Source organism: Nothobranchius furzeri, chromosome 6 (assembly GCF_043380555.1).
Source record: "Nothobranchius furzeri strain GRZ-AD chromosome 6, NfurGRZ-RIMD1, whole genome shotgun sequence".
Lineage (NCBI taxonomy): Eukaryota > Metazoa > Chordata > Actinopteri > Cyprinodontiformes > Nothobranchiidae > Nothobranchius > Nothobranchius furzeri.
In genome coordinates this window covers 43,449,062-43,474,824 of record NC_091746.1, presented here as the reverse complement: position 1 = coordinate 43,474,824, position 25,763 = coordinate 43,449,062, and the positions used below count along the sequence as shown (strand labels likewise).

General features: G+C 41.4%; 3 protein-coding genes and 1 pseudogene across 3 annotated transcripts; 1 reads left to right on the top strand and 3 right to left on the bottom strand.

The window, feature by feature from the left end:
- Positions 1–3,728: 3,728 nt before the first annotated feature.
- On the bottom strand, positions 3,729–4,645 carry LOC107373012 (heat shock protein 30-like). The gene has a single exon (XM_015941205.3). The coding sequence runs from the start codon at positions 4,560–4,562 to the stop codon at positions 3,954–3,956; it is 609 nt and encodes a 202-aa protein (XP_015796691.3). The 5' UTR covers positions 4,563–4,645; the 3' UTR covers positions 3,729–3,953.
- A 2-nt stretch (positions 4,646–4,647) lies between these two features.
- On the top strand, positions 4,648–7,376 carry LOC107373011 (heat shock protein 30-like; annotated as a pseudogene).
- Positions 7,377–9,762: 2,386 nt separating this feature from the next.
- On the bottom strand, positions 9,763–10,600 carry LOC107373013 (histone H2B 1/2). The gene has a single exon (XM_015941206.3). The coding sequence runs from the start codon at positions 10,544–10,546 to the stop codon at positions 10,172–10,174; it is 375 nt and encodes a 124-aa protein (XP_015796692.1). The 5' UTR covers positions 10,547–10,600; the 3' UTR covers positions 9,763–10,171.
- Positions 10,601–13,672: 3,072 nt separating this feature from the next.
- On the bottom strand, positions 13,673–14,146 carry LOC107373014 (histone H4). The gene has a single exon (XM_015941207.3). The coding sequence runs from the start codon at positions 14,104–14,106 to the stop codon at positions 13,795–13,797; it is 312 nt and encodes a 103-aa protein (XP_015796693.1). The 5' UTR covers positions 14,107–14,146; the 3' UTR covers positions 13,673–13,794.
- Positions 14,147–25,763: the final 11,617 nt, after the last annotated feature.

Genomic DNA, 25,763 nt, shown 5'->3' with positions numbered 1-25,763 from the left:
CAGCCTTGTTTTATATTGATTGTAATAAAACAAAGAAAACAATCTGAAGTTGTTTTTAATTTACCGGTCCGGCCCACTTGGGACTAGATTTCCCTCAATGTGGCCCCTGAGCTAAAATGAGTTTGACACCCCTGCTTTAGACCCAATTGTGTTTATTATTTTTTTCTGAGGTCAAATTAGACATCATCATCATATTCATCAGAATAAATGTAATCAGAATGTATTTGTGCTTTCAGTTGAGAGATACCTGATTACACACGTAACTACTCCACACACACAGCAAAGGTGTCAAGTAACAAAAAATAAAGCTGTCATGTAACAAAAAATACTTAGTTACTTTACTTTAGAAATGTGGAATATCTTTACTTCCCTGGAGTAATTATCTAATGGTTGACTTTGTCCTTCTATTCAGGACATTTTAAAAACAACCGCATGACTATCATTTCATTTCAGCTTGTTACTGATAGAGAAAACACAAAGACAGACAATCAGATAAAGAAATCCATCCAGATAGAGTCAGTCTGATTGAGTTTGGTTAATACGATACTGAGATTGCCATTCCAGAATGTTCTACTTGTACCTCTGCATGAATACCTTAGTAAGTGTTGAGCATTGTTTAGGGTTGTTGACCTGTTGAAAGATCCAGCCCCAGAGCAGCTTCAGCTTTGTCACTGATTCCTCCTGGACATTGGTCTCAAAAATCTGCTGATACTGAGTAGAATCCATGGGTCCCTCAACTTTAACAAGATTCCCAGCCCCTGCACTGGCCACACAGCCCCACAGCATGATTGAACCATCACCATGTTTTACTGTAGGCAGCAGGTGTTTATCTTGGAATGCTGTGTTCTTTTTCCTCCATACACCTGTTGACACCACAGGGGCGGGACTGTCTTCTACACCTGTTGAGTCTCACTGTGATGATGAAGGATTTATTTTTACCGTTTTTTGGATAATGATTGCAGCCTTTTTATGAACTTCGATTAAAGTTTTAAGTACGCATACAATATGAATTGAATATTTTCATATCATAAGAACGTTAGGTGTGGGTGTAGCAAAATTTCAACTTTGTCCGACACATCGGGCGGGCGGCACCGCCGCGGCCGTGGCGGGGAGTGAGAACTGCCTAAACACAGCATGACATCTTATGGCGTCTCTTTCTTGTTTACGCTGCAGCGTCTTCTATCCAGGCATCACGCAGCAGCAGCACATTTACTGAGCTACAATCTCAACATCTAGAACCAGGTGAGTAAGTTACTTGTTAGGCTATTTGTAATCAGCAGTAGAAACGGACTTTTTCAAATTTAACGGCTTATCACATATATTGATATGCAAAATTAATTTATTTGAATCCACACCAGACACTTGTTTTTGGCACAATCAGTGCAGCAATGATTTAGCATTGAGAATATAAATAATGAGAACATACACGTCTGAAATTGTCTCCTTAAGATGTTATTGTCAATTAGGCTGTAAATTTGTTAAAAAAAAAAAGATGGACATTAGTTTTGTGACATAGTGAGTCATCTTCAAGGCATAAAGGTTCATGCCCTGAAGAAGGTCGTACCGAAACACGTCAGCGTTTCCTTGTTAAATAAATGAAATCCTCAGAGTGCCTCAGATCACCGGATCTTCTTCCTCATATTCTACAATTTATTTGATGCTGAAGAGTACCTGAGAGTGAGACATACGTTTTTTCAAATATTCCCCATGGATGCGCTCACTTCCACCTGTTTTTGATCATTTTATTCGTGTTTTCATAGAACAGATTAAAAAAAGATCAATAAAATAAAAAGTCCAGTAACATTAAAAATAATGAAAAGCATCACTGCACATGACTGAGGAATATTGAATGTGAAAGTGGCACTGTTCTTAAGTAATTCATGCATCAGAAGGTTAAGTTGGTGTGTGTGTGTGTGTGTGTGTGTGTGTGTGTGTGTGTGTGTGTGTGTGTGTGTGTGTGTGTGTGTGTGTGTGTGTGTGTGTGTGTGTGTGTGTGTGTGTGTGTGTGTGTGTGTGTGTGTGTGTGTGTGTGTGTGTGTGTGTGTGTGTGTGTGTGTGTGTAAGTATTTTCTCACAGAAGAACCCAACACCAGCAGACTCAGTGCTCCAATCCAACAGCCTGAAGAGACACCATCATCTGCTTCAACAGATGTCTGTGAACATGTATGAGCTGCTGGCCCCATGGATCCTGCTGACTGGCCACAGCAGTTGAACAAAATGGAAAGTAGAACTTTCTTTATGATGACACTGATATTTGAGTTTTGCGTTTGATTGCACAGTTTAATGCTGCTTTTGTTTTTGCATCCCCCCCAATGACATTTGCACAACATTTTGAGTTGTTGGCTATTGTAATATTCTCAGGACACTTATCTTTCAAGTTTACATTTATTCTTCAGGCTGTTGACTTTAAAGAGTTGCTGTGTGAATATTTAAAATAAAGAAATAATAACTAAGGAATAACTGTGGAGTTGCTTTTTCCAATGTGTGGTGGGTGGGTGGACTTGGGTTTGGGAGAGAGGCGTGCAGGCGGGGTGGGGGGGGGGGCAAATGGGCAGTCTCGCCTTGGGCACCAAATTACCTAGAGCCGGCCCTGCCAGTACCAGTTAAACTGAGGAGTTATACACTCACACTGCAGAGGAGATGAATGACTTACGGCAGCATTCTGTTTTACATCTGGGATATCTCAGACTGCCTCTGAAGGTGCTGTCCATGGTCTCCACACTGCAATGCAGTGGGTGGGTAGGATTTCTCTGGAAGTCAATCACAATTTGCTTTGTCTTACTGGTGTTCAAACAACGGTGATTACGCTCACACCAGTCAGCAAAGTTCATGTACTCCAGGTCATTCCCTTCAGACACAAAACGGACAATGGCTGAGTCATCAGTAAATTCTGGAGGTCACAGCTGCCGGTGATGTTATAGGTGTAGTCTGGCCATTGTCGGCTGTGTGTCTGAGGGGAATGACCTGGAGTATAGATCTGTCATCATGGATTTTGTGAGCGTAACCACCTTCGCTTAAACTAATTGAACTAAGGTGCTTTATCGCCTGTTGCCTTCACAGATTCTTGCAACTGTTGGATCTACATATTTACATTCCAATAAAGATTATTGAAAGTGTAACTGCTAGTGCTGTGGAATGGCTAAAGCTTTTGTTTCTATTGGCCTTTTTGATTTTTTATGTTACTTTTACTTTTTTTACTTTAAATAGTTTTGAAACCAATACATCTTTACTTTTACTCGAGGCTGGAAATAATTCTTGAACTTCTGCAATGGTGACAGAAGAGCTAAGTGCACATCCAGTAACTGGAGGATTGCAGGTTCAAGCCCCACCTGTTGAAGTCGATGTGTCCTTGGGCAAGACACTTAACCTGCCTTGCCTGCTGATGGTGGGCAGAGAGACTGGTGGCACTTGTGTTCAGCAGCCTTGCCCCTCTCGGTGATCTCCAGGGCAGCTGTGGCTACATCGTACTTTATCACCACCATTGTGTGTGTGTGTGTGTGTGTGTGTGTGTGTGTGCGTGCGTGCGTGCGTGCGTGGGTGAATGCCTATGGGGTAAATGACTGTTTGTGTTGTAAGGTGTCTTGGGGGGTTGTAAAAGCTTTGAAGGTGCTATATTAAAAACAGGCCACTAACCATTTCTATTGAAGTCTTCTACTAAACAACTTCTGTTGAAATGGATTTTCAATTTTCAAACAAACCATCATTAGCTATTCCACACAAGAATGTCAGTTTTGTTTAAAATGTTTTATTTCCTGTACAGAAGTGAGCTTTACATAAAGACAAAAACTAGCACAGATGTTGTTCAGATTATTTATTCATCAATATTCACTAGGTACACTAAGAAAAGACAAAGTCATTATGATGTGATAGAAACATTAATAATTAACAAAAAATAGAACCATGTGTCATCGGTTCACCAACACGTTCATTGGTCCATGATCCAGGCTGGAGCTCTAGGACCTGCTGGATGTCTCTGGGCGGCTGTCTTCTGCCTGTGAACACACACTCTGCTGTGTTTCCTCCTCCGAGCTCCTCTTGATAGGCAGCTCTCGCTCAGCCTGTTCAACACTTGGAACTTTGGCTGCCTGGATGTGGAGCTTTCCATCTGGTGAAAGGGAGCAGCTGACAGCTTCATGGTTCACCCCTTCAGGCAGATCAAACTCCTGTCTGAACTCCTGGAGTCTGTAAGAGTAGGAGCCTTTCCCGTCCTCTTGCTTCTTCTCTGTCCTTCCACGGACTCTCAGCTTCCTGCCCACATGCTTGACTGAAAGCTCCTCTGGAGAAAAGCCTTGAGTGTCCAGTGTCAGGCCAAAGTCTTGTCCATCTTTGTCCAGCTGGTAGGAGACTGGTTTGTGGACCAGTGTGTTCCTGAAAGGCTCTGTGTCCTCCAGGATCTGGTGTTGAAATCTGTCCATCAGCTCCAGGCTTCTGCGCAGCTCCTGTAGTGTTCTCTGGAGGACATCCTGCTGGTAGAACAAAGGTCTGACCTCTGGCCACAGACTGCGAACAGGCCAGTAGACGTCCATCATTGGCCTGAGAGCAGATCTCTCTGCATAAGACATCGTGGTTGTAGAGTTTAGTCTTCTGGTGAGAATAATCCTTGTTCAGCTCTTAATTCTCTTCTGTTTAGCTTTCTGTTTCAGCAGTGGGAGTGTCTCAGCTTTATATTCTAACAGGAGGAGGTCCACAGTCTTCAGGAAGGTTCTGGTCAATACTAGACATATCCAGCAGGTGGTGTTGTTTCATAATAAGGTTCAATGAGTCTGTTAATCACAATTACATCCAACGAAACTGCTTTTAAATATTTTACTTTTAATTCGTACTTTAAGTATAATACAACACAATGACAACTTTTGTTTCTAGTTTTCACAGGTGTCTGAGCTTGGTCTGCATTGCTGGCAGAAAGTTGAGCTCATTTCTGGTGAGGGTTGGACTCCATCAAGGCTGCCCTGTGTCACCGATTCTGTTCATAACTTTTATGTACAGGATTTCTAGGTGCAGCCAAGGTGTTGAGGAGATCTGTTTTGGTGGCCTAAGGATTGAGTCTCTCTGCTTTTTGCAGATGATGGGTCCTGTTAGCTTCATCAGAACGTGTTCTACAGCTTTTGCTGGAGCTATTCACAGTGAGTGTGAAGCAGCTGGGATGAGAATCAGCTCCTCTAAATCCGAGGCCACGGTTTTGAGTCTGAATACTGTAGAATGCCTTCTCCGGGACAGAGATGAGGTTCTGCCCAAGTGGAGGAGTTTATATATTATGGGATCTTGCTCATGAGTGAGGGAAAGATGGAGCGTGAGCTCAACAGGCAGATTGGTGCTGCATCTGCAGTGATGCAGGCGCTTCACTGCTCTCAATTTACTGGGTGATCTACATTACACACCCTGCAATACACTCATTTGGGTAGTGACTGAAAGAGTGAGATCGCGGATACAAGCGGACGAAATAAGTTCTCTCCGCAGGGTGGCTGAGCTCTCCCTTAGAGATAGGTTGATAAGCTCGACCATCTGGGAGGGACTCGGAGTATACCACTGCTCCTCCACATCGAGAGGAGCCAGTTGAGGTGGCTCAGGCATCTATGCCTCCTGGACGTCTCCCTGGGGAGGTTTACCGGGCACGTCCAAACGGGAAGAGAACTAAAGGAAGACCCAGGACACACTGGACGGACTATGTCTCTCGGCTGGCCAGGAAACGCCTTGGGATTCCGCCAGAGGAGCTGGTCGAAGTGGCTAGGAAGAGGACATTCTCGGCCTATCAGCTTAGGCTGGTGCCCATGTAACCCAACTCCGGATAAGCAGCGGAAAATGAATGAATGAATGAATGGATGAATGGATGGATGGATGGATGGAGAGATCATATTTATGTATTAGATTTTTTTCCCCCTCACAAATCCTTTAATGCAGGCCATGCCCACATGCTCTTTTAAACAAGGATTATGATTGCTCTTGAAGAATTCTCCTCAGTAGTTTTGGTTAGTATGAAAATGTTTTATCGAACGCTTGTTGTTTTCTCTGAAATTATCACTCTTTGGATTGATGTTTGGTTTTCATAGTTACATGTTTTTGGGAGTTTTATTTATTTATTTGCTTAATTGTGATGAACATTTAGAACATTACTCTGGTCAGAATCACAGAAAGTCCAATCAAATTTTGTTTATTTGACTTTTCATTTTTCAACTTTGTAAAATCTAAAGAGAAAGTCTGTAGTTCTTTATTTTGAAGGACATTTATGATAAAATATATTTGCTCCCTAATTTTTTGTTCATTCATGTATTTTATCTAGTAAGACATCAGATGTGATTCATTCTAAATGAATCTGAACACAAATTTTTGTGTGTAGCAAAGGTGTTAAAAGTATTAATTTAAAAGTAAAATATTTTCAATTGTTATCCATGGAAATAATTATGATTAACAGACTCATTGAACCTTATTGTGAAACAGCACCACCTGGTGGACATGTCTAGTAATTACCAGAACCTTCCTGAAGACTGTGGACCTCCTCCTGTTAGAATATAAAGTTGAGACACTCCCAGTGCTGGGACAGAAAGCTAAACAGAAGAGAACTAAGAGCTGAACAAGGATTATTCTCATCTGAAGACTAACTCAACAACCACGATGTCTTATGCAGAGAGATCTGCTCTCAGGCCGATGATGGACCTCTACTGCCCTGTTCGCAGTCTGTGGCCAGAGGTCAAACCTTTGTTCTACCCGCAAGATGTCCTCCAGAGAACCCTACAGGAGCTGCGCAGCAGCCTGGAGCTGATGGACAGATTTCAACACCAGATCCTGGAGGACACAGATCCTTTCAGGAGCACACTGGTCCACAAACCAGTCTCCTACCAGCTGGACAAAGATGGACAAGACTTTGGCCTGACACTGGACACTCAAGGCTTTTCTCCAGAGGAGCTTTCAGTCAAGCAGGTGGGCAGGAAGCTGAGAGTCCGTGGGAGGACAGAGAAGAAGCAAGAGGACGGGAAAGGCTCCTACTCTTACAGACTCCAGGAGTTCAGACAGGAGTTTGATCTGCCTGAAGGGGTGAACCATGAAGCTGTCAGCTGCTCCCTTTCTCCAGATGGAAAGCTCCACATCCAGGCAGCCAAAGTTCCAAGTGTTGAACAGGCTGAGCGAGAGCTGACTATCAAGAGGAGCTCGGAGGAGGAAACACAGCAGAGTGTGTGTTCATAGGCAGAAGACAGCCAACCAGAGACATCCAGCAGGTCCTAGAGCTCCAGCCTGGATCATGGACCCATGAACGTGTTGGTTAACCGATGACAAGTGGTTCTATTCTTTGTTAATTATTAATGTTTCTATCACATCATATTGACTTTGTCATTTCTTATTGTACCTGGTGGATATTGATGAATAAATAATCTACTTCCCTGGAGTAATTATCTAATGGTTGACTTTGTCCTTCTATTCATGACATTTTAAAAACAACTGCATGACTATCATTTTATTTCAGCTTGTTACTGATAGAGAAAACACAAAGACAGACAATCAGATAAATAAATCCATCCACATAGAGTCAGTCTGATTGCTTTGTGGTCACGTGGGTCTGAGGCGGCGGTCGTGTGGGTCTGATGCTCTTTAATTATACAGAATTGTAGGCATTTAATACACTTAAACAGAAGAATGAGAAAAAAATTCACCCCCCTCAGAGTTGTCATGAGTGTAAACTATATAATTTAAACCAAAAACATGTTTTTGTACCAGCCAGGCTGTAAACATGTTTATTTCTGCTGTGAAATTGGTATTTTTAACATGAGAATCAATGAGAATTTGCTCGTTTCTGACACCAGCCCCCAGCGGATGAGGGTGGAACTGCAATTTATTTCACTTCCGTGTTTGCCTCATTTTTGACCGCATTGCGGGGGCTTGGTCGTGTCACAGTGGTTATGATGCAGAGGGACAAAATTGTTTAATTTCAGGTTTATCATTTTTAAGATTTGAAAATATGACAATCTTTAAATGTACAATTGGCATACAGATAAAAAAAAATGAATGCATGCAGTAAAATACCGTAAATCCTCTAATACAGGCCCGGGCCTGTATTTGACTAAAGCTCATCAAGCTCCAGGCCTTTATTGGAAGGAGGACCAGAATTAGAGGCAGGCCTCAATTTCTATTTGAGCAAAATGAACTAATGGTTCGCTGGAGTTTTTTACAATTAAAATTGCGCCCACATTTTCAAAGTTAAACACATTTCTTTTAACAACGGTAGTTTCTGCTTCAGCCCTCCCCCTGCGCAGCGGCTGCAAACTCACTGATGCGCCTGCAGCCTCTCAGAGTTCCTGCTGCTCTAAACATTAAAATGATTATTTCATTTTCTGTTCCTCACTTCTGATTACCTTCAATGGTGTCTGTTGCAACCACCAGGTACAAAAACTAACTTGTTTTTATTTGACTATTTTTCTGTCCTGCCTGTTTATTATCTTCCTGCATCTCCTCTCAATCCTAAAGAGAAACTGCTACCTGGGTTCATATATATTCACCTTATGAGTTACCTTTGAACTGCAGTTCTAGATGTGCGGAGTGCGAGCCGGCCACATCAGTTAGGTGTGTCACCGAGGACAAAACAGGTGATGCGCCCCGATCCACAGCAGCATCAGGCACAAATAAAAGAATAAAAGACAGAAAACATAAAAGGAAATGAGCCGACATGAACGATTGCGTGTTAAATTATTTTTTGAGGTGGCGAAACCTGATTTGAAAATGTTACTGTGGCCGTGCTCAGGACGCAGATGTCTGGAGCGCGTCAACAATCAGAGCTTTGCATGCGCAAGCTGGTTAAGGTTAGGATGGGGGTGAGGGGAATGTTAAATTGCAAGAGGGTGAACGTCACAATTTGGTTAAATGTCCGTTTTACGGCAGGTGTCAGTACCGACGCTCTGGCACAGCGCGTTGCCTCCCGACGCGCAGGAGCTTGTCACCTGCTGACAGCAGGCTGCTGTCTTTTCCGTGGACTGCATCTTGCCGGTCATTATCACGTGACGGCGACTAGCCGATGACAGGCATAAAGTCACTATAGAGGGGTGATGTTGACTAGTGACTAGTTCATACAACCCCTGCTACTGCTCCCCAGTGTTCTGCGGCATAATCAGCACATTCTCTTTGAACTTGATATCAAATTTTTACCTCCTTTTTGTCTCCGCACGGTTAAAGTTACCCTCGCGGTCTATCACTGGCAAATCAAAAGTGAGACAGATGACACAACCGCCCCCGTACTTGCTTGTTACCACATTCCACCAGACCACAATAAAAAAAACGGCCATTATTCACCTCCGCCGACACCGGCCAAAATATGATACCGGGCAGTTAATTAAATACTGGCCAATATTAGAGGATTACGGTAAAATACATTTTTATTAAATAGTCATTGTACAAGCACTAAGCCGCACTGAGATGGATGAAAGAGCTTTGAACGTGTTTCCAAATTTTGATGCTCCTTTTGTTCCATGACTTCCATCTCGTTGCCTTTTGCATATATTAAAAAAAATCCACTTAGTTCTTTGTTATAATTTATGTTGTCCTAATAAGCAGACTCAAAAACATGAACTGTTCCACCACTATTTTAAAAAGAAAAAAATGTCAGTGTATAAAATGGAGTTTTCCTTTTTTAAAATCACATGAGTGGTAGTTACATGGACAGAGCAGCAAACTAGGTTTGAGGGATACTGTAGATTTTGTTTTGCACTGTGGGCAACCGACTTTGACTCAAATGAATTAAAAAAATGTATTTGGTGAGTCAATTCAGTAAAAAGAATCAAGTCAACATCAAGGATTTAGTCCAATTCACAGAAGTGGAAAATCTTTGTGATTAGGTACATGAAATAGTGATGCACTTAAGTACAAGAGACCCAAATTATAAACAAATACAAAAAATGCAATTAAAAATAATGAAAAAGACAGTTACACCAGTGTTTTCAGTCCACTTCTTTAACATCATATTGCACTGACATAGGTACTAGTTGGTTCTGAAACACAGCTTCAGGATTTTCAGCCACAATCAATAACCACCTGATGGAAGTACGAAAGGACACTTTAACTTTCATTTCACGTCAAACTTGAATCAACAGGGTTAGGGTTGGCGTTTCTATGTGATACTAGGATTATTTCTCTTTAGAAAATGTGGATGGCTCTTAAAAGAGCCTTTGGGTTTGTGACGTTAAGTAAGAGTTTACTTGGAGCTGGTGTACTTGGTAACAGCCTTGGTGCCCTCAGAAACGGCGTGTTTAGCCAGCTCACCGGGCAGCAGGAGGCGGACAGCGGTCTGAATCTCCCTGGAGGTGATGGTGGAGCGCTTGTTGTAGTGCGCCAGACGAGAAGCCTCAGAAGCGATGCGTTCAAAGATGTCGTTAACGAACGAGTTCATGATGCTCATGGCCTTGGACGAGATGCCAGTGTCGGGGTGGACCTGCTTCAGCACCTTGTACACGTAGATGGCATAGCTCTCCTTCCTGGTCCTCTTCCTCTTCTTTCCTCCCTTGCCAGCGGTTTTGGTCACCGCTTTCTTGGAGCCCTTCTTGGGCGCAGACTTGGCAGGTTCAGGCATTTCGTTTACGATTGCAGAACAGACGACAGTACCGCTGAACGCTAGGGAGACTTCTTTATACAAATTTCAGGCTAATTTTCCTGCTCCATCTCCCGTCTCTGATTGGTTGAATACATCAGCTGGGCAAAGGAGGCGGGATTTGTTTAATCTAAACAGCGGTTCCTGGTGACATTGGCATTTTTTGTAGAAATGTTCAGTAATATGACATTTTAAACACACAGAAATCGCTAATATGTTTCTGTTCAGTCCCAGACCCTACCTGAAATCTATGCAGCAATGCCAGATTTTCGTAGCGTACAGAAATTAGATCATAAATGAAAAAATACTTAAAAAATCTATTGACATTTAAGGAGCATTTCCTTTAAACAGCATTATATATTATATATACTTTAAAGTAATTGTTCTGTTCTGTTATGATTAATTTCCCAAACAATGAAACAAAAATTCTCATAAAATGAAAAAAGCTGAAGATAGTTTAAATGAAATACAAATTATTTTTGATGACAAAATAAAAAATTTAAACAGGTCGAACTAAAGTAAAAAAATTTACAAACAGAATCCAATCTGCATTTAATTTTTGAAACCCCGCCACGGGTCTCAGCCAGCGCGGACCTCCCTGTCCCGGTATCGACCGAAGTGGGCTAAAGAAGTCTCGTCTTTTCAGCTGCACAAAACACCCTCAGGCATGAAGATAGAGGCATTGTTTCTCTTATTTGGAAACCCGTGGACTCGATGTACAGACAGGCTGGAGTTTGTACAGCCTTCACAAACAATGGTTTATCAAAATGAACATGATCCAAAACTAGTACACACACACACTGACTCGGTAACACAAACTCTCTACCCTAAAACTACACACTCTCTACAATGTGCTGAGGCAGTGCCTAGCTTCTTTGGTTACGTCAGTGGTTAAGATTTAGAAAAACAGAGCATTTTTAGAAGCTTTGCTGAAAAAGGACACTTTTTACTTGAAAAACTGCAATGCTATGTATTTTAAAATGAAACATGAATTAGAAAAAAAATTGACCTGCAATTTGCTCGTTGACATCTGTCCCACCCATGATGAATTTTTAATGAATATTTTCATATAATGAATTGACAAAACTTCTTTATTGTGACTGTAATGAATTAATGTACAGTTAAATTGTTTGACTGCATGTATAGTCAAGAAGCTTTAATAAACAAAAATTCTACAATTTGTGATAAGAGTGTAACGCAATAAAGCACTTTAAAATTACAATAGCAAGGTTCTAAGTGTGGTCCATTAACAACCCTGCACCATAGGACAAGTGCACCTTAAAGTAATTGGTTAAAGGCAAACATTTTTTGAATGTTATGTGTAAAACAGTAATAAAATCTCAGCTGAAAAAGGTTTTGGGATTTTCTAGAAAATCCAATGTCTTTAAATAGCGCTCTCAAACAAGGGATAGTTTCCACTGGAGCTTTTGACAAGTGATTAAAAATTGTGCCCACATTTTTAAAGCTAATACAAGTTTCTTTTAACAATGGTAGTTTTTGCATCTTTACTGTTCCCCTGCTTCAGCCCTCTCCCCCTCCCCCGTGCAGCAGCCTCAAACTCAGTGGTGCGCCAGTAGGCTCTCAGAGTTCCCCGCTGTTCTAAACATTGAAAGAATAATTTAATTTTCTGTTCATCACTTCTGTGGCAATGATTACCTTCAATGGTGTCTGTTTCAACCACCAGGTACAAAAACAAACAGTTTTTTTATTTGACTATTTTTCTGTCCTATCTCTGTCTATTATCCTGCATCTCCTCTCAATCCTAAAGAAAAACTGCTACCTGTGCCCTTTGACTTTCAAATAAATCAGCAAGAGAGTTTTGACAGGTGCAGACCTTTTATTAATATCTCTTCTTTGCTACTTTGTCTCATCATGAACATCATGGGAACAATGAGCACCGGCATCGTTTCTTCACCAATGATCGCAGTATGTCTCGTTTAATCTGCATGAATCTAATATGCATGGGGTTGTCAGAGGAGTTCCTCAGGGTTCCCCTCTGGGGCCATTGCTATTTTCTATTTTTATTAAGCTGCAACCCCTGTTCTGTTCATTTGTATGCCTATGGTGCAGTTTCATATTCCACTAAGCCAAATAATTTAGAATTGCACGAGATCCTGCAATCAAATATTTTAATAATGTGCAGTACTAATTAACTCAAAGTAAACTCATCCCTAATACATCTAAAACATAATCAATATTGTTTAGAAGATATTTTTCTACAATTGGGGCAATTGGGAATCTGTAACTGCATATTTTGGACCGCTCTGAAGTACTTTCCACTGAGAAATTAAAATACTTAGAAGTTTGGATTGAGCCAGATGTATCATTCAAAAATCATGTCCAGGCAGTTTCTCATAAAATTACTGGTTGTTTACGAACACTGTACTGTTCTATCATTTGTTTTGACCTTTCAGTACAACATATTGCAAATCAGCTTCTGCTTCCTAGTTTTGATTATGCAGATATAATCTATCAGAACTCTTCCTCTACATGCCTTCATTCCTGGATGTTATCTACAACGGTGTTTGTCGTTTTGTTTTACGTTTTCCGTTCAGAACCCATCATTATCAAACGTAAGAACGCCTTTCATGATACTCACTGAAAGCTAGACATAAACAACATTGGTTGTTTTCTACTTTTAAATGTACTCAGATTTTCCTTATTTGAAAGTCTTGTTAGTTCCTGTGATCCATGAGCATCAAACTTGATCTAATAATCATGTCATTTTTTATTACCCAGTTTAGAAAATAAGTGGGGAGACATGCCATTTGTGTTAAGCTCCCTCTGACTGGAATAAGTCCGAGGTCCATTTCTTCAATTTGTCTGTTTAGAAATCATCTTTACCAGCATTTATTAGTGATGTGATGTTGACGAACGAATCAAATGTTTTGAAAGGATTTTCAAAATGAATGATGACATTCGAGTCCCTGCAGAGCCGTTCATCTTAACAAACCTCCCTGGAAGTCGGTCGATGTCACCCCCCTAAACTCCACCCACTGCTGTGACCACAGATGGATTTTTAGAGCTACAATTGTAATTTCCACACTTTGTCAACATTAATATTTAATATTAGTATTAAGTCAGACTTTTGTATATTTTGCTTTAATTTTTATAATACAGTGTTTACGCCAAAAGCAATTTAATTTTTAAAGGGAAATAGACAATTCCTCATCATTCAAAAGGTAGTGGCCCTGAAAAGGGCCTTTTTGGGTATGACTCAAAGTTACGATTTAACCTCCGAAACCGTAAAGAGTGCGTCCTTGCCTCTTCAGAGCGTAAACTACATCCATGGCGGTTACAGTCTTCCTCTTGGCATGCTCGGTGTAGGTGACTGCATCACGGATGACGTTCTCCAGAAACACCTTGAGCACCCCGCGGGTCTCTTCATAGATGAGGCCAGAGATACGTTTGACTCCACCACGGCGAGCCAGACGGCGGATGGCAGGCTTGGTGATACCCTGGATGTTATCACGGAGAACCTTACGATGACGCTTGGCGCCTCCTTTTCCGAGTCCCTTGCCTCCCTTGCCTCTTCCAGACATGACTATGAGAGTTGTGGTTTATTGAATGGTAATGAAGTTGAGGCTCAAGAGCGTTTATGTCACACTACAGGACGTGTTAGAGAACAGAAGCATCTGCTGACTTTTTTCCTGTTTTGTTGTAGCGCCATCAAGTGGTCTTAATAGGATTCATTAACACATTTATGTATGTTGAAACTTTTTTTTCTGTAGATTGGCTAACAACGCAGGGTTTTTGTAGACTGTGTTATACCGTCTATATAAATAACGTAGATCAATGTTTAATTAGTTAGAACAATATTTTTGTAAACTGTAGTTAGGGGATTTCAGAATACTTCCAAAACTGTGCATGTGTCTAGTTTCATTTACAATGTTACTTTGTACTAATAATTATGTAACATATTAATGACTTCCTGTACATTGAAACTTTGTATCTGCTGAACACTACCATGTATTCAGGATTTCAGATCTTCTGTAGTAATCATTCTTCTAAGAATTTATGTGTAAGATTTCCTGAAATTTAGGGTGTATGCACATTTCTGACCTCCACTCTTCTTTATTGGTTTCCAAAAATAGATGAACAATTGACATTATGAATGAATAAATGAGATTGTTTAAACTTGTGTGTTTGTGACTTCAAAAGTTAAACAAAGATCAATGAACCAGGTAATTATACAGAAAAGTCATATTTAGAGCAGAACAAAATAACAATAAAGCTGTTCTGTTCTGTTCCACTCTAATTGTGCTCAGAGCTACTTTATTTTTTTTTTAACTTTCAGAAATCAAATACAAGATTCACAAACTCTATTTTACAGATTCCGTTAGTCGAATACTCTGGTCTAGCTTTAGTTAGAGCAGAAATGCTCTAAAAATGCTCAGGGACTGGAAAAAGTGTTTGGAGTAGCCCTTTCAGAATGGGAAACAAAAATGCAACAAACTTCAGCTTTTGTCATGCAAGCTGATGATGTGGAATGACCTTTTTACATTTTTATTGACTGAGAAAATTAACGAATGTAGCTTTAAAGGTACTGAGGTGTATTAATAAACATACACAAGTCATGTTTTAGATTAAGTAGAAACATAATTGCTGGAATGTTACTAGTGCAACAATGTTTATTTTGTTAAAGTCAATGTTTGAAACGAACCTACTGAGTTATAATATATTAGCCTGGCAAGCCCTTTGCATAACAAGAATTTGGGCTAGTTCACTAGGCTAGTAATATATTATATACGTTTTTAATTCTTTTTTACAGAAGTTTCACCTTAAAATTTGAGGTCTGCGTCATGGACGTCACTAGGATTGAGATATAGGGGGCGCGTAGCCCCAGGAGCTTGACCTTGAATATTTTTTGTCACGCCCTGCAAAAAGTTTGTCAATTAATTCATTATATGAAGAACATTTAACAAAACCTATTATTTTATCACTTTCTTTTCCTTTCCTACCTTTATGCATTTTCTCTCTTATTTTTATAAAATAACACTTAATCATTTCATTAGTGGGGTCTATGTTGAAGAAAGATTTTATGTAAGTCCATTAAAAAATTAGACATGTTATATTTCCAAATAAAGCTATTCATTTCAGTTTACTGCACTTAACAGGGGGAAATGCTGTAGTCATTTATTTAATTTGTTTAATTACAACTTGTTTAATTATAAATGTTACTGAAATGTGACAATAAAGAACAAATGAATAATTGTCAAACTTTTATTCTGCCAAATGAGTGTGCAGTTGACAGTTTTAATATATGAATAACACTGCTATGATATGGAATAAAGGAGTATGTAATTAACAATTACAAGACAAAATAACAGTATATATAAAAATATCCAGCAAGTAGTAGAACTTATAATACAGAAAATCAGCTATACAGATACAACTTGACATAAGGTTGCAGGTCAGATGATAATTATAGTTATTTTTTTTTCTCAAGGTCTCTTACCTGTTCACTCCTAAATAGAAAACTGTTCAATTTTGCTTGGGAACTTTGTGCTCTGGTAAATGCTCATAACAGTGCGCTCGCCCCTGTTTTCTCTGTAGATCACTGACCTTGACCATGCAGATCTCCTCAGCATCAACCACCTGGTCTCTCTCCTGTTCCTCACTCACACTCTTAAAAAAATCTCCGTATATCCATCTAGACAACACGTTGAAAAACATTTTCAATTTCTAATGCCAAAACAAATGCTACTATGCCATTTAGTTTTCACTCACAATAATTGAAACAGCCATTGGTGGATAAATGGTACAGAATATGGACAACTGTTAGCCTAATATAGCCTATGTTTGGTTGCTCATGATGATGGCATTTTCCATAACGTCACATTAAGCTGCCAAAATTTATAACTGGAGCATGCAGTGATCAATCTGCAAGAGCACAACCTGCTCTGCAGTCGTATGCAGCCCTCTCTCTGCATGCTCAACTCTGTCTCTGCCTGCACAAATCTCCCTGTTGTTGCTCAATTTGCAATTAACAAAGCAATGTAGCCTCTCCGTCAGCCAATCAGACAGCTCTCCATTAAACAATCAAAGCATGTCCAGGAAATACTGCTAGAAAAATAGCACTTTTTTTCAGATAAAGAGGACTTTATATAATTATATTTAATTAGGTTGATTAACTCTCCTCTTTTCCTGGGACATTGCCACTGTTCAATTCCTTTTACACATCAAGGGATCATTTATGTCTAACCAAACAGAGAAGAAACACTTTATATGTTGAAATTAAAAGTCCTCTTTAACTGAAAAGAGTGCAATTTAACAGTTTTAGGAATGGGCAATGTGTCTTTTCTGGAAGTCAAATATGGTCACCCTAATCATGACACATGAATTACAACAAAGTATTTTGCAGGCAGTGGATGGTGACTGGTAGCTAACGAGCAGCAGAAAGCAGTTCAATAAGCTGTTAAATGGGTGTTTTTCTGTAAAGCAGTATTTCCTGGACATGCTTTGATTGGATAAAACAGAGCTGTCTGTGATTGACTGTTGGAGAGGCTAATTGTTGAGGAGAGCAGGGAGACATTTGCATGCGCAGAGACAGAGTTGAGCCCACAGAGAGGGCTGCAGCTCCTGCACACAAGCGCAGAGCAGGTTCTGTTTGTGCAGACTCATTACTGTACGCTCAAGTTGGTGGCACTAAGTCACTCAATGAACTGGTTGGCTCGTTAATCATGTCACTTCAGGGGAGTTTTCCGACCATTTTACTTGACATCAAATCTTTTCATTATGGTTTGCGGCATGTAAACATGCTAGCGGAGTTAGCATTAGCATGTCGGTGCGGTAGCATTTTCCTCTCTCTGAAGTCTGAACTATAACCTTGACGGTGTGCTGCTGTTACTGTCTAACCCTAATGTGATGTTGCGTGACCTACATGAGCGCTGAGCAGGGTTTGCTCATCGACATGTAGGTTTTGCTGTATCGCCCCTGCCCCCTGACTTGTCAACATAGCTGTCAGGGGTTAAGGAAGTGGAGGAAGTCCTTTCTTGATGGTTCCTATGTGCGACGGTGTAGTTCTATATTCATTAATTATTATTTCTGTTTCAGGCTAAAAAAAACTCCTGTACCAACTACACGTGTCGTGATTGTGTTGAGCATGTAGATGTGAACAAATAAAAAAAAGTTAACTGAAAAAAATAAAATAACCAAAATGATAGGGGGGCTTGTGATTAATGACGTCAGCGGTCTGCGTGATCACAAGTATGTTTAATGTTTTAACGACTCTTCTTAACTATTTGAAAAGTTAGCATTAGGAAATGTATATAATCTGACCTACTTGAGACTGATGGGTAATAATTATTTGTGCCCATGTTTAATTTATTTTTAATTTAAGCATTTTTTCCTTGTAATGAATTAAAATGTGCAAATCATCCACGAATTGAATTGTATGTTCAACGTAAGCAGCTTAAGACCAGCTTCCAAGTGTAAAACTATTTAGATAGTTGACAGTTGGCCTTGATGGCTAAGAGTAAATCTGTTAAATCCGAAGACAATATTGCAAAAAATTTAAATACATATTCAAAATGTAAAAAAAAAATCTGTTAATACAGAAAAAGCTCTTTAGATGATATGGTGGCTCTTAAAAGAGCCTTTGTGGAGCTGTGATATTAAGTGAGGAGTTCACTTCTTCTTGGGAGCTGCCTTCTTGGTTTTGGGTTTGGCTGCCTTCTTAGCTGGAGCCTTCTTGGCTGCAGGAGCCTTTTTCACCACCTTCTTGGGGCTCTTGGTGGCTTTCTTGGGGCTCTTGGCTGGCTTCTTGGCCGCTGCAGGCTTCTTGACCTTCTTGGGGGACTTCTTAGAAGCTGCGGGCTTCTTGGCTGCTGCTGCAGCTTTCTTGGGCTTCTTGGCCGCTGCGGGTTTCTTGGCTGCGGGCTTCTTGGCTTTGGGAGCCACGGCTTTCTTTGCGGGCTTCTTGGCTTAAGTGTCCACCTTTTTGCTCATCTTGAACGACCCGGAGGCACCGACTCCCTTAGTCTGCACCAGCGTGCTTTTAGACACCAGGCTCTTGATGGCGGTCTTGACGCAGGCTTAGTTCTATATCGTCTAGTTTTAGCCCTTAAGCTAGCTGCTATTGGAAGGATGATCTCAGCATCAGCCAATCATGAAGAGCTTAAATGTGCGCCCACCAATGGTGGGCACCCCTTGCGGGTATATAAGTGGAGCGACTCCACTGTTCGCCTCCGTTATCACTTCAAGCCAAGCTTAAGAGCTTTCTTTAAAGAGCAAATTATCGAAGAAACAACGTTCAACTCACCAGCCATGTCCAGCAATGCCAGGACCTGCCCGGCCTGCCAGACGGGCTCCATCTCCAGCGGCAACCTGCACGCCAAGTGTGAGGTCTGTCTCGGGGCTCATCACGCTGGTCTGCCCTTGACCCCCCAGGCCTCGTGCCCATTTTGTGCCGCTCTGCCCGTGGCTGAAAACAGGCCCGGAGTGGCTAATCGGGAGGGTCTGGAGAATTCCCGGTGGGCCGCGCGATGTTTGGGCCGCATGGGCCGGTGCTCTCATTTTTGTTTTTTATCATTTTATTTTTATTTTTTGGTGCCGGTGTTCAGTCATGGCACTGAGGCCGCCGGGCTGATCTCATACGCTCCCCCCGGCTGTCTCTACCTGCAGGCTGCAGCTCGGTTTTTTTTCTTTTTCCCCTGTATGGAGTAGCCCCTGGCTGCATCCCGGAGATCGGGGCGGGGCTAAATGTGGGCGGGGTTAAACGTTTAGAGGTGGGTAGAGACAACTATTTGACTCCTGCCCCTCTCTCAATGGAACCAGGAAACTGCGAGTAGCCCCTTTCTAAGGGTTAGAAAGCCCTAAAAACCCACAAAACCCATGTAAAGCATAACATTGGTAATCAAATGACTTGTTTGCTGGATGGCATGATAATTTTAAAGAGCAGATAATTACAGGCGCCATTTTTGATCCAATCTGTTCTGATATTTTTATTCTTTTTTCTACTTTTGTATGGTATGTGTATTTATAGCACATAGGTATTTGTGTCTTTTAGCTATACTTTTGGTACCTATATAAAAGGTTCAAGCATTTACAAGACTATTCTTTAAACCTGTCAAAACCATTTTAATAGTTGATTTTATCAATGATGCCTTTATTTTAATAGTCATTTCCCAAGTGAGTGTAAACAGTACAGACAGACACGGGTAAATTTGTTGTACACTCAGTTATATCAGCTACATTAAGAGGAACAGAGACTTAAATTGTGCTGATACTTCTTAAAACATGCCAGGGTTTGAGGCGGGGTGGTGAGACATTGTGTGAGACACCCAAGAATGCAGACTAAATTTTTCAAAAAAGGTAAATTTAATAGAGCAAACAACAGCCAACACAGGAATAAAAAAAATGTACAAACAAATGAACCAAAAAGCACACAAAAACAAGAGAACCTCCAAAAAAACAATGTGAGGAGGAAAAAGAATGCAAAAACTGTGACACCGCTGTACTATGGCATTTCAAAACCAGAAAACACCTTCATTTCCTTTTTTCCTCAATTTCTCTGCAGAACTCCTCATAGTCTGACTGAAAACTAAACATGAACAGGAACGGTTCCCTGCAATCGTTCATCTCCTCTTCATCCAGGCCATCACAGAAGCATAACCTCTCCACTGCCCTCCGGCAAGCTTCCCTGTCCATGGTGATGACCTGGGGAAGGGAAAGGCTTCCTTTGAAGGACCTTGTGGTACACCAACTTGCTGCCTCAAAGGTGTCCTCAAGCAGAGAATTCTCCTAATCAAAAATAAAGACAATATTAAAATTACTGCTGTCAAGAGATTAAAAACATATTTTACATTAATTATGTATGATCTGAAAGTAATCTAATCTTTCAATTTAATCTAATAACTGTACATAATATAAGCCTTATTTTCAATGCTAACAGCTAGCCAAACAGCTGATGCTGTGGTCTTTCCAAACTGCAGCACGGAGGTGCGTCTGATACAGGAGAGAAGCTGTCAGCAGCCTTGATGCTCAGTGACACACCCATTACATCAAAATGGTAACAATAACTTTGGAAAAAGTTGCAAGAAGGGTGAAAAAAACAGTAAAGATAACAAGGTCGCTGAAATAAACACTGCTGCAGCTAATCTCTCACCGGTCTTGTCACTGTAATGTCAACCCTTCAACTTATGAGTTTACATCAACCCTTCAAGAACAAGAAAAGAAAATGGTTTATTTAAAAGTCCCATAAAGAAGCAGTAGATTAAAAATGATAAACATAATTAAAATATAGAGCACGTTAATCATGGCTGTAAAAAATTAATTGCAAGTAATGGAATTATTTGACACCTCTAATTAAAATAGAGGTTGGAGAAGAAACAATGACACAAGAAAAGCCGACAATATAAAACATACTCTGTTCCCTGTGTCCAGTTCCAGCAAGTTCTCAGCCTCTGCTAGAAAGGAAAAAGACTGTGGTTCATAAAAAGCATATTAACAGTGCAAGTTGTAAAAAAGATCAGTTCCTTAGTATTCTGGTTTAATGAAAATAGAGAAATGACTGAAAAACTTGCTTTGAAAAAAAAGTGCTCTGTCTGGAACGGTCTTAATTTTCTAATCTTGGCAAAGTAAGAATTTCATTGTGCAGAAAGCGTGTTTTTCTAGCTGTGCATATGACAAAAGGTTGAATCTTGAATCTTCCCACATCCCATTTCGACAACCTAGGGGGTTGTGTACAATAATACTTGTTTGAACAATACCTGATGCTGCACAGACTCATTCAGTATGGCAGGACTTCTTAGGAGGGACCACTTCCAGGCCCTGAAATAAGTGAAGGAATTATGCTTCAGTCTGCAAGCAACGGTTAAACTACAAGAATTAATCAAATTGTCTCTCACCTGTTTTACTCTTTCCTCTCTCCGTCTTTTTCGTGCCTGTACTCTGTCTTCCTCAGACCTTGGTGATACAATGACAACATTCATTCACTATGAAAACATTCATTTTATTCTGTTGACACTTGACTGAGCAAAACGTTTATATAATTACACATATCAGATTAGCACTCTAACCATAATAATAAAGCCCATCAGGTGTAGAACTCAGATACGAACATAAAAAGCTTAAAAAACTAACATATTTCCCCCTGTAAAATATATTTTCCACCAAAAAGTAATCATGACTACACAACATATCTCCCCAAAGCTATAAGAGTGTTCCTACAGGTTTCTTCAACTTAAATTTAAGTCTGTTTAAGATCTTTCTAAAGCCATATGGAAAATTAATACCTATTTCACGGCACTATCAGCAAAAAAGTAAATAAATAAAATAAAATTATTGAACTAGTTTTCATTTATTTATCTATACAACTTTACCAATATATTTTGACAAAACACTGGGTGGGCACTTGGTAGAAGATCGGTTATATTTTTAAACAAATGGTTAAAAATATAACCGATCTGGTTTGACATTAGAGCCATAACAATAATTTTTGTTGCCTATATTTTAGTTTAATTTTAAGACATTTTTTTTATTATTGCTCATTTTATTACCCTAATTTCTTGCAGTATTTCTATTGTATAAAAGCAACAGTGCAAACAGTAAAGACACAAAATTGAAATAAATGTCTAAAAATAGTGCTTCTCTTGGTGTCATCACTTGTTTGGAATATTTTGATGAACTTCAGAAGAAAAATGCAGTACAGAAAACTTACATCCAACACAAATTTTAAGACCCAGATGCCAAAATTGAAGGGTTTCTCCAGTCTTTTAAAGGTATTACTTTCAAATTCATAAAGTCAATGCTTTTAAGACTCCGTGGGAACCCTGTAAACATTTCTCCTCAAAAGTAAGTCGCCCCGCATGTGTAAAATAGGCTATATGTATCATCTAAAACTCATAATGGGAAAAAAAAACCTTTAATTTCCAAGTTAATAAAACGTTCGCCCAACAATGGTCCTCGATATTGTTAAAACAGAGAAAGAAAAATCCTAGCTTACCTCCATTTTGGCAGCTACTTCCCTCTGTCCCGACACCTGTCACAGCATTGCACACACACATAGCATAGCGGTTTCCTGGTTCCATTGAGAGAGGGGCAGGACGCAGGAGTCAAATAGTTGTCTCCGCCCACCTCTAAACGTTTGACCCCGCCCACATTTAGCCCCGCCCCGATCTCCGGGATGCAGTCAGGGGTAGTTGCCTGTATGCGCCTGTGCGCACCACGTGACCACACAGTTGACCGAAAGATGGAAAGTAGAAAGAGCAAGGGTGGCGCGGAGAAGGCAAGAATTAAAAAGAGGAAAGCGCTGGAAACAGATGCAGCTAAATGTGCAAAAATGAGCACCTTTTTTCTCAAACAAGCTTGCGGTCTTTAACTTCAAATGAAGATAAAACGGGTAAGGCAAGTCAAGATGTTAAACTTTACCGGCTGCAAATCACCATTCAAGTTAATTAAGCATCAATAACGAATTATATGGCGTCATGACATAACGTTATGTAATATAGTTAACAGTATGATGTGACTGATGCCACCAAACTGTCTTGTAGCCCACAAGATCCATAGGCCTAATAAGCACCAGGCAGAAACCCACCATTCCAGAGCGGACATGTACAGGTAGGATTACTTATTGAGTCAGTGAACTGAATATTATTAAAATTTATATGATGAAAACTATCCTGGCTCTATATGAAAGTGTTCTAAAATGCTAGATGATTCAGCATTGATCAGAAAGCATGTAAAAAAGGAAAATGAATGCTGAATTGTGACAATATTCACACAATGTAGTGTCAGAAGAAGAGCCAGGAGCCAGCAGTGAGGGTATTGCTCCTGTTGGGATAGAAGGTGAGCCAACTCATGTGCAAACAAGCAAACATTAGTTTCATTATAATAATTTTAATGTCCATATAATAGTAGTGACCTGTTGTATTTTTATTAGTAAATGCCTAAAGCCTACAACAGATCGCTATTAGAATGAAAGTAAAATGAAATAAGCCTGCATATTTTGCCATAGAAAATATTTTAATTGGTTACAAAAAATGTGTTTTCCATATCAAATGTGCTAAAGCTTTACAGATGATTATTTTAATTGTGTGCAGGTGAGTATAGGGAAACTGGAAAAAGTGTGAAAGGGAGTGCTGAGTCATTTCATTTTAAAGGTTTGAAAATCTCAGAAGAGCTGTTTGAACAGAAGGTAGATTGTTATATTGTTAGAGAATGTGTTGTAAAGAACAATGTTGGAGATGTGCACTGATGTTCAAATAAACCTACATTGTAAAGCAACTCTTTCTTGCACTGAATAACAAGGCTTTACCGAGTAGTGTGCTTTTGTAGACTATACATATAAAGTTCTAACATGATTTTAATAATAATTCGTTAAGTGGGCCGGTCTAGGGTCTGAAACTCCAGGGCTGAAAATGTGTCCCACTCCGGCCCTGGCTGAAAAGGTCCGCCGGGTCGAGTGCTTCACCCCCACCACCGACGAGGAAATTCCAGTGGCTGGCACGTACTCGCTGGACAAGGCCTTACAGTTCTTCAACGTCGGTCAGGAGCCGGCTGGCTCCTCCCGACTGGACGATGTCATCGACAGTGAGGAGTACAATGAGGCTGGCTGCCATAGCCCTTTTTCCCTCCTGTACAACACGGAGGTCGACGAGCCTCGTGAGGAGTACGACGAGGCTGGCTGCCATAGCCCTTTTTCCCTCCTGTACAACACGGAGGTCGACGAGCCTCGCTCAGCGGGTCCTCCTGCCCCAGTGGCTTCTAGCTCCTCCCTGCCAGCAGTTAGAGGACTGCTCCAGGCGCTGCAGGCCATCATCTCCGCGGCCGCGGTCCGCAAGGGGCTAGCCGTTCCAGAACCGGCTCCGCCTGAGGCAGATGATTTGGCAGGAATTTTCGGGTCAACACAGACGCGCTGCTCAGACCCCGTCTGGCTGCGTTTCCCCGCTGCCATGAGCTGCTGGTCCGCCGCCTTCTCCGAGCCTGCTAAGCTTAAGGTGCCAATTTCCACATATGCGCCCATTACCAAGGTTGAGGGCTTCTCCGACCTGGGCTGGCCATCCGTTCCTCCACTGGAGCCGGACTTGGCCTCGCTGTGTGCCGCCAAGAACCACCTCGCTGGCCCGTGAGCAGTTCCCGCTTCTAAGCATGACCAGCTGCTGACCGATCATGCACACCAGTGCGCCTTCCAGACCGGCGCTGCAGGAAATAACATCGCCCTTCTTGCCTTTGGCGTTTCCAAAATGGTGGAAGAGCTTGATGTTCCTGACGAGTCAAAAATCATCATTACCAAAACTGCTGGTGCCATTCTCAATCCGTGCGCTAATGTACTCACCGGTTCTGCTCGCATTGCTGCCTGTCAGACCCTTATCCAGCGGGCCTTGTGGCTCAAGGCCCTGCCCTCCATTCCTGATCACCTGCACAGGGAGATGCTGGAAGGCCCCATCACCTCTGACGTTCTGTTTGGTCCCCATCTTACGAGCGTCATCGAGAGGGCTCAGAAGGCGGCTGAACTGTCAGCCACGGTGCGAGACCTGGTCCACCCTCGGTCAGCCTTGCACTCTGGCCGTTCCTCCAGAGGATGGGACGAATGGCGCGGAAACTTCAGGCGCCCAGCTGCACCACCCGCCCCGCGGAGCCGGCCTCCCGCTTTGGCTCCACCTCAGCGGGACCAGGGAGTTGGCGGCCAACAGTTCCGAAAGAGCCAGCAGACGCCGTCTTGGCAGTCAAAGGTGCAGGAACCTCACCGAAAACAACCACAAAAACGACTCGTTGGGAGGAATGTGTGTGCTTATGACTGTAATGTTAACTCTGTGAATGATTTTGGTTTTGAAATAAAACCCAAAAAAATGTCACATTGAGAGCACATTCCTACAGTCCTCTGAAGAACCCTCTGCCGAATCCTCACACATGTTCCCCACTACAAGCACTGTGACACATCTGCATGTTCCCGCAGTCCGTCATATTACACAGCCAGCTGTAAGGGTGCACTCCATTTGCGCACCGGCCCCAGCCTCCGGCCAGGCCCAACTCATCCTGCTTCCACAATGTTGGGTGGGACGGGATGTCATGGCGCTGTCGCGACCACGCACGGCGACACGGTGCGCAGCTCCATCCGCTGGCACTTTGTCGTCCCCGTGCACGGGCCCGGCTCCCACTTGTCCTTCATTCTTGGACTCCACGCTCCGCGGTGCGGATCAGCCTCTTCCAGCTGTTTCACACTCGCCCTTTCGAGCACAGCCCTCCATGGGTCGCT

What these genes read in the sequence shown, in the direction of transcription:
- LOC107373013 (XM_015941206.3), bottom strand. Translation starts at nt 10,546, where the DNA reads ATGCCTGAACCTGCCAAGTCTGCGCCCAAGAAGGGCTCCAAGAAAGCG.
- LOC107373012 (XM_015941205.3), bottom strand. Translation starts at nt 4,562, where the DNA reads ATGTCTTATGCAGAGAGATCTGCTCTCAGGCCAATGATGGACGTCTAC.
- LOC107373014 (XM_015941207.3), bottom strand. Translation starts at nt 14,106, where the DNA reads ATGTCTGGAAGAGGCAAGGGAGGCAAGGGACTCGGAAAAGGAGGCGCC.